The following is an 8,308-nucleotide window of genomic DNA, read 5'->3' on the forward strand; positions in this document are numbered from 1 at the left end:
GATACATGAGGTGGGGACCAAAGGTGATAAAGGACCCTGGAAAGTGCTGGGGGGGGGGGGAGACCACGAATACCCGGGGAAGCACTGGACCTGAGAACCCACAGGATCAGGGCTCCAGGAAGGAGTGCCATCAGTACCCTTGGGTTCCAGCCACCACCAGCAAGAACAGAGTGGAGCTGCCCAGCAGTTTGTGGCCTCGTGTCTGAAGTGGCAGCCCCAACTTCACAGTGCAGTCAACTGGCTTTCTCCCATCCCAAAGGCTCTGCTCTGGGGCCGGTCAGGTATCCATGGGAACATTTGCTGCTGGCTAGCAATAGTTAATAGGGACAGCAGCCTCTTCATTCCCTGCAATGAAAACGAATTGCTGTAGAGAGAGTTTTACATTATAAAGGAAAAAGTGCCGTTTTAAACTAATTTAATATCTCCACAGATTTGTTTATTATTTTATGGGTATGAGTGTTTTCTCTCTCTCTCTGTGTGTGTGTGTGTGCACTACTCATGTGCCTGGTGCCTAGAGAGGTAAAAAGAGGGTGTCAGATCCCCTTGGACAGTTGTGAGCCATCAGGAGGATACTGGGAATTGAACATGGGTCCTCTGAAGAGCAGCCAGTGCTCCTGACGGCTTAGACATCGCTCCAGGCCCCAGAGGAAAGTGTTTTTAAGACATAGGCATGATGTAAGACAACAGTAACTGGAAAGGTGTTGACAGAAATACGTTCCTTGATTTTTCAACTCATAAATATTCTTAATAAATGTACAAGTGTTGAAATTTACTGAGATCCTAGCCATCCCTTGGGACCCCACCTGTCTTCCAAGGTGTTCGGTTCTTTTAATGCAATGCTTTTTTTCCCCGCCAGAGCTGAGGACCTAACCCAGGGCCTTGCGCTTGCTAGGCAAGCGTTCTACCACTGAGCTAAATCCCCAACCCCAATGCAATACTTTTTAAATGAATTGCTTTAATTGAACTCAAATCCTAAGTGTAAGACGAATTCGAGGGCGCAGCCTGGAGCCAGGACCATCGGCGGAGGTCGAGTGATTTCCTTTGGCTAGGAAATAAACGTAGTGCTTGAAATTTGGGACTTAGGTCAGTCTCATCCTGCCTCTCAGGAGAGGGAAAGAACAGCCCTGGTCTTAGCTCCATAAGTCACCTCCTCGGCTGGTCAGAAGTGTCCTCAAAGCGATGGCTTCTTTTTTCTCTTCTCTTTGGGAACAAGAGTTTCTTGACCGCCTTCTCCCTGTGAATACGTGAACAAGACTGCCCCTGTCTCTAAACCCAGGTCCGTCCCCCCCCCCCCCCCCCGCAAGATTGCTCTTTCTCTTAAGACTTGTAAGTCCCTTGATTTCATTCTTTGAACCTGTGATTGGAGGTTAAAGTGCATCAGGTTGGAAGGAGGAAGCTCTCTAACAATAAAGGATTGAATATTTAGCTGTGATCTGGTTGCTGTCCCCTCTCTCGAGCTCCCCCCGCCCCCTTATCTTTTAAAATGCAAATCGTGTTTCTGGGGGGGTTGTGAGCGCTGTGTGCTGCGCCTCGACGTCTCCAGCCATTGGTGTCTGTGTCATTACTAATAGAGTGTAAACACTCGTTAATCACGTAAGGCTGCTGGCCTGGGACTCCGCAAGCCAACCTGTGGCGGGTCTTCCCCGCCTCTGCAGCTTAGTGGCAAGGAGGTGGGAGGAAAGAAGGAAGAGAGGGAGGAGGCAGGACAGAGGGAGGGACTGCCCGGGAGGCAGGAGCGCCGCAAGAAGCCTAGCGGAGCACCGTGAGCTGAGGTGCAGCCAGCCACCCGCAGCTCCCTGCCTGCGCCCCCTCATCCCTAGCCCTCTGAGCCCCGCGCCCCTGGCAGCTTCCAGCGTTCGTCCCCAGGCAGCATGGTGAGGTCTGTTCTGGGTCCCTCGCCACCATGTACGTGAGCTACCTCCTAGACAAGGACGTGAGCATGTACCCGAGCTCCGTGCGCCACTCCGGCGGCCTCAACCTGGCGCCGCAGAACTTTGTCAGCCCCCCGCAGTACCCGGACTATGGTGGTTACCACGTGGCGGCTGCGGCTGCTGCTGCGGCGAACTTGGACAGCGCTCAGTCGCCAGGGCCATCCTGGCCCACTGCATACGGAACCCCTCTCCGCGAGGACTGGAATGGCTACGCGCCTGGGGGCGCTGCCGCGGCCAACGCTGTAGCCCACGGCCTCAACGGGGGCTCCCCGGCCGCCGCTATGGGCTACAGCAGCCCCGCCGACTACCACGCTCACCATCACCCGCATCACCACCCGCACCATCCGGCCGCAGCGCCGTCCTGCGCCTCGGGCTTGCTGCAGACGCTCAACCCCGGCCCTCCGGGGCCCACAGCCACCGCCGCCGCTGAGCAGCTGTCCCCCAGCGGCCAGCGGAGAAACCTGTGCGAGTGGATGCGGAAACCCGCGCAGCAGTCCCTGGGAAGCCAAGGTAAGCGGTGCTGGGGCGCGCCCCAGGTCCGGCGCGCACCCGGGCTGTCCCGGGCCGTCTGCGAGCTTCTCTCCAGTAGAGGAGGAGGAGCAAGGGGAAAAACACAGGGATGGACTCCTGGTGGGGGGCGCTTTCACGGACTGCGGTCCAAGAAGTGCCTATTTTTTACCTCGCACACTAGGGTTTGTTTAGGGCAGAGGAATGGTTTCCTCTTTCTAACAGTTCCTTGTTGGCAACCTCGGGACACCTTCGGAAGCTCCTGGCAAGGTCGTAAGCACTGTCGGCCGCGAGCTGAATCATATCCTGGACTTCGCTGCCGCAGGCATTCCTTACACAGCTCCCAGCCGAGAAGAGGGGTCCTCGGATTCCCCTTACCGTGGCTACACTACTTAGCTCCCCACTGCCCTTCCTCCACCGAAAAGGGTAATGGCCAGGGAGTGTGGAGGCTGCGCCAGGACCCGTTTGGCCATTAGGGCCAATTCAAGCGGTCAGCGCTGCTGCGAGCAGAGACTGGACGCTACTGTGCGCCGCCGCTGGAGCGAAGGCGCTGGCCCCGGGAGCCTAAGGGGAAGGGGGCGCTCCAGGAACCCTGACCCTTCCTTCTGCTAAGCAAAATCTCCCACGGAAGTCCTCTCTTGTCATCACAGAGAGCAAGGAGCAGGGGAAGGAACACTGAACGGACTCGGCTTCTTCCGACGTGGTCCATTTTTCTCGAACTTTCTGCGTGTTGTGTGTTCCAGACTCGGGAGATAATTCCACTAAAGACCCTAGATTTGCCGGACTGTGGGACTCGCTGGCGCCAGCTTTGCCCTTTCTAATGTACCGATGTGCATGGGGGCAGGGGGAAGGCAGTGGGAAAAGTGTGACCGGGGAGTGGTGTTGGATTCCCCTTTTTGTTCCGTGAACCTTCTCCAGCTCTTGGCTTCCTCTTCTCTCGGCTGGTTTCTTGTCAGTACAGCCGGGCCACATGCAGGTTATGGCCACTTTTTGGAGGTTTATGGCCAATTACAGCCGTATAAATCAGAGCGGCACTTGGGTGCCTGTCTCTTGACTCTCCTGCGTCACTGCGCACACCAAGAGCGTTCCTGGTGGACAATGCTGTCGGAGAGAAGCCTCCAGATTAGCCTCCACTGGGCTTTGGCTTGGTCATTTCCTGGCTTGGTCATTTCCAAGAGGACTTGCTTCTAGACCTGAGCTACCCCCAAACCTTCTCTTCCAACAAGCCTGCCTGAAGGACAGTGGGCGGGGGTCTTAGACCTACGGAAGACCTTTAGCGTGCAGGGGGTGGGTGGTCCGAGACTGGGGTCCTGGGCGGGGGAGAATAACCTCAGGATCCCAGGCCGCGGGGTCAGCAGATGAGAGGCCGCTGTGAAGTCCCGCGCCGAGGTGGCAAGGCCGCTGTCGGCGCCGGGCGCCCTTGTGATGTTAATGTGGGGAGGCTGTGGCCCGCAGCGCCGGAGCCCGACTTCTCTGCAGAGCGTCATCTGTCAAGGGGCAGAGGCGTGTTCGCCGCCCGGTCCGCTTTGATGTACACCTTTTCAGGCCGGCCATTGTCTCTTTTAGGGCCCGGAAAGAGGGTGGTGACTTTCGCAGTCAATAATGAATTCTGACAACTCCTTCTCATCCCTCCCCTCTTCCAGCCCCCCTCCTTGGTTCCCAAGGGGTGCGGGGCCTCCTCCAAGGCCCTTGGGGGCGAGGACCTCAGAGCGCGCAGTCTTTATTATTGCGTTCCTCGGCCTGCGCGTGATGCTGAACCCGCAGCATCTGTCCTAGGGCTTGGACCGCCGAGGGGAACTGCCCTGCTCCTCACTTCCCACCTTTGATGGTTTCACAGGACTCCCAAGTGCTGCGCTATTCGGACTGCGCACCCGGGTCCGGTTCTGTCGTCCTCTGTGGAGTGGGGCACTCGCGAGTGGGTTCAGCCCGTAGCTGGTGTGAACGCGTTCAGGATGTGTTGGATCCCTTTTCTTCCAAAGTAGGCGCGGGGTCGAGGCCGCAGCGCCCATTCAAATGCGCCTGCGGGGCTGTGTTTATGTTAATGCGCCTGGCGGGGAAGGGGATGAAAGCTGAGGCCGCCATTTGCTCAGTAGTGGTAATTCAAACAGAATGCGGTTGTTATTAAGGCATTGAAGGGCTTTTCTTTGATAAGATCGCCTTGTCCTGCATTGTTGGCGGCTGTGTTCCTCTTTCAGAGGCTGGGGGAGCTCTCTCTGATCCTCCTGTATCCTCCCAGGGCGCTTTTGTTGTGGCTTGCAAAGATTTTTACCTGAACAAAGTCAGCCTGCCGGACCTTAAACACCTCTGGGCAACTCCCACCCCTTAGATCTCCTTGTTCGACTAGGCACTGGGCGCTAGAACCTGTTCTGCTGTGAGACCTCTCCAACTTGGGACCTGGAACAGTTCCTGGCCAGGCGTTCTTCTGAGAAGCAGTCCCGCGCTATTTGTCAAGGCCCTTCAGTAAAACAATCAATCCAAGATTTAATATGTTGACTCAATCCAATGATCATAGGTCACTGGTCAGGATAGTTGTCACAGAGAATAAATGGGGAATTAAAAAAGAAAAGGGGCCTTGGGCCAAACCTGGTTGGGCGGTCATGAAATGTTCTCAGTAGGAGGGATTATCCTCCTGACATTACGAGCCCGGCTCAGAATTCCAGGGCAGGAGTTACTGGGTCTAGAATATGATCCCGGTGGCTTTCAGGAGGGGCCAGTCCCTCACCCATCTTTCCACTGTATTGAACCGAAGGGTGACTAGCAGCTTACCCTGCCTCCACAGCCCCAGGTGTTTTGAAGGTGGCTGCCATTTCTAGCAAACCTGAAAATGTGGATGTTATACACCTGGAGACTCTGGCCACCCCCCCCCACACACACACTCTCTTTCTTCTGGTCCTAAATATACCATATTTGGTTTAAGGGAAGGAGGGGGCTGTGTGAGAAGTTTCCATTTAGTAGTTGTGGCCCCAGGCTCACACTCTTCCACTTCCCCAGGATCCTGAGGTGGCGATTGTCAGCCTTGGTAGTGGACAGTCAAACCTGCTCCCTCTCACCCCCATCGGTGAAGGCGGAGAAAGGGCTCCTGGGTTAGGGAGGTTTGTCATTACCTATGACTGATGGATTGTAGTTCTTAGCCAAAACTTCTTCCTCCACAGTGAAAACCAGGACGAAAGACAAATACCGAGTGGTGTACACAGACCATCAGCGGCTGGAGCTGGAGAAGGAGTTCCACTATAGTCGATACATCACCATCAGGCGGAAAGCTGAGCTGGCTGCCACACTGGGGCTCTCAGAGAGGCAGGTGGGAGCCGCCTTCCCAGAGTTTGGCTATTATTGCATGGCGGGTGGCGTGGGGACTGGTGGGTAACCTGGGAAAGCCTGGCCAAGAGTCCACCCCACCCGTTTCCTCCGTGAAAAGGAAGAGAGCCTTTTGAGAAGGCTTTTGAGAAGGCTTGAGTTTCCAGTTGTGTTTCTGATGTTTCTGAATTGCCTTTGTGTTTTGAGGGCTCTGAGCGCTGCAAGAGCCAAAATGCTCCTGCAGTATGGAACTCCACTTGGGCCAAAAAAGATCTATTAGCGCAGTGGGTTTTCAACCTGTGGGTCCGGAGAGATTTACATCAGGATTCCTAACAGTAGCAAAATTACAGTTACGAAGTAGCAACAAAAATAATTTTACCTAGGGGAGTCACCACAACGTGAGGAACTGTTAAAGGGTCACAGCATCAGGAAGGTCGAGAAGCACTGTATTAGGATATGTTCTCTTTACACGCAGCACTTGAAAAAAATAAGAAAAATAAAGGCCCAATCTTCTCGTGCATATTAAAGAGACAAGGGCTGGAGAGATAGCTCGGTGCTTAAGAGCACACAGTGCTCTTTCAGAGGACTGGGTTCTGTTTCCAGCACCCATATCAGGTGGCTCACAGTGGCCTGTAACTGCAGCTGCAGGGGTCATCCAGTGCCTCTGGCTTCTGTGGGTATTCCCACTCTGTATGTGCACAAACTGACACATACACTTAATTAAAAATAAAAAACTTTATTTAAAACACCACCGAAGAGGTACTACTTGGTACATGACCGCTTTTAGAGTCTAGAGAAAAGGAAGAGGAAACAACGGGGCAAATTCACAGCCAGGAAATTTTGCACGAAATCTCACTGCCAGCACCAAGGTGAAGAACATGGCCGTTTGTTAGGGTCAAAGGATGCCCGGCGAAGCACACCTGAGCCGGCCACCCATCTGCATAGGGAGGACCTATCAGCACAGTTCTCTTCCTTGGTCCTGAGAGTCCAAAAGGCTCTTTTGGAAAGCAACGTGGGGAGGGAGTGGGCAAGGAATGAGAGCCGGCTCAGGTTGAATTGAGTCTGGGAAGGCTTCATCTTTGCGCAGAAGCTCAATGGGGGTACGGTGGGGTGGGGGTGGCAGCTGGGAAGCTTTTTTCGCTGCGGGCGGGCGAGGAGGACGATATTGGCGGTGCTGTTTCTCTTTTCATACATTCTACCTTTTGTTTTTGTCATTTCTAGGTTAAAATTTGGTTTCAGAACCGCAGGGCCAAAGAAAGGAAAATCAACAAGAAGAAATTGCAGCAGCAGCAGCAGCAGCAGCAGCAGCAGCCGCCGCCACCGGCGCCGCCTCCACCACAGCCGGCCCAGCCTCAGCCAGGTGCCCTGAGGAGCGTGCCCGAGCCCTTGAGCCCCGTGTCTTCGCTGCAAGCCTCGGTGCCTGGTTCTGTCTCTGGGGTTCTGGGGCCAGCTGGAGGGGTGTTAAACCCCACTGTCACCCAGTGACCCCGCCCATGGTCTGTAGCGGCGGCAGAGCAATTCCAGGCTGAGCCGTGAGGAGCATGGACGCTGCTAGCATCCTCAGAAGAGACCCTCTCCTCCCACCCACAAACAATACCTACAGATGAAGAACGGGCAAGAAGTATTAAGACGAGTGGGATTGTGGGCCTCAGGGGAAGAAGATGTGGTCCAGTTTTTTGTTTGTTTGTTTTGTTTTGTTTTTTTACTTTTTCCATTTTGACTCTTCCTGACAGAGGAAATGATCGCTGGGGCTTCGTTCATGCTCCCTGCCGGGACTGGCTACAGGCACCAAAATTTCAGCCTCTTTTGCCCCAGCTCTTTGCCTCCAACACGGACTATATTTCTGGTTGGAGCTGAGGAGGGGGTGAGGCTGGGGAATGAGCAATACTTGAGCCAAGATGGCTGTTTCCTGCTAACTGCTTTCTGAGAACCAGCTGGCCGTCCTGCCTCAGGGGCAGGGACAGTTCAAACTGCAGGAGCCAGAGGCAGCTGCGGTGGCAGGCTGGACCGATCAAAGTCTGCAGAACCCCCAGGTGGTCTGTGCTTTCTTCTCCCTTACAGACCAGGAAGGGTTAGTGGGTTCAGGGGCTGCGGCAGCGGTGAGAGGAGGGGATGGCTAGCCAACTCCAGGCCCCTGCCACAAGGGCTTGTTTGGAAAGCCTGTCACCAGAGCTGCAGCAGGCTGAATGTATGTCGGTGTTGTAAATGCCAGAGCCAGCCTGGACTTCCTGTCATCTTCCTAGTCTCTGGCTGCTGGAGAACGGAGTTGTTGCTGCTGTTGGGGTCGTTGGTCTGTGTCACAAGCTAAGTCAGCCTTTTACAAAGCCGTGGGTAGAGAAGTGATATGGTGAAGGGAATGGGGGGATCCGAACACAGTCGACTTTTATTTTCTAAAAAGACAAAAGATAAACGAACTTTACAGATTCTGGAATTTTTCGTCTTTGGAGTTTGACTGAATTTTTCCCCCCTAGGGAATAAGTATCTTTTCTGACTGCAAGCTAAAAGTTGGGGGGAGGGGGTTAAGGAAGAAGGTGGAGAAGGTTCTCCTGGCAGCCTTTTATCCCAAAGCTTCAGAA

The 8,308-nt window shown here is 54.5% G+C and overlaps 1 protein-coding gene across 1 annotated transcript; it reads left to right on the forward strand.

Moving 5' to 3' along the window:
• Positions 1 to 1,903: 1,903 nt before the first annotated feature.
• Positions 1,904 to 7,217, forward strand: Cdx2 (caudal type homeobox 2). The gene is made up of 3 exons (XM_036171553.1): positions 1,904 to 2,441; positions 5,591 to 5,736; positions 6,954 to 7,217. The coding sequence occupies exons 1-3, from the start codon at positions 1,904 to 1,906 to the stop codon at positions 7,215 to 7,217; spliced, it is 948 nt and encodes a 315-aa protein (XP_036027446.1).
• Positions 7,218 to 8,308: the final 1,091 nt, after the last annotated feature.

The sequence above is a fragment of the Onychomys torridus genome, chromosome 22 (assembly GCF_903995425.1).
Source record: "Onychomys torridus chromosome 22, mOncTor1.1, whole genome shotgun sequence".
Classification (NCBI taxonomy): domain Eukaryota; kingdom Metazoa; phylum Chordata; class Mammalia; order Rodentia; family Cricetidae; genus Onychomys; species Onychomys torridus.

What these genes read in the sequence shown, in the direction of transcription:
- Cdx2 (XM_036171553.1), top strand. Translation starts at nt 1,904, where the DNA reads ATGTACGTGAGCTACCTCCTAGACAAGGACGTGAGCATGTACCCGAGC. An exon ending in GCAGTCCCTGGGAAGCCAAG is followed by an intron (nt 2,442 to 5,590) that starts GTAAGCGGTGCT and finishes CTTCCTCCACAG; the next exon opens with TGAAAACCAGGACGAAAGAC. An exon ending in TGGGGCTCTCAGAGAGGCAG is followed by an intron (nt 5,737 to 6,953) that starts GTGGGAGCCGCC and finishes TGTCATTTCTAG; the next exon opens with GTTAAAATTTGGTTTCAGAA.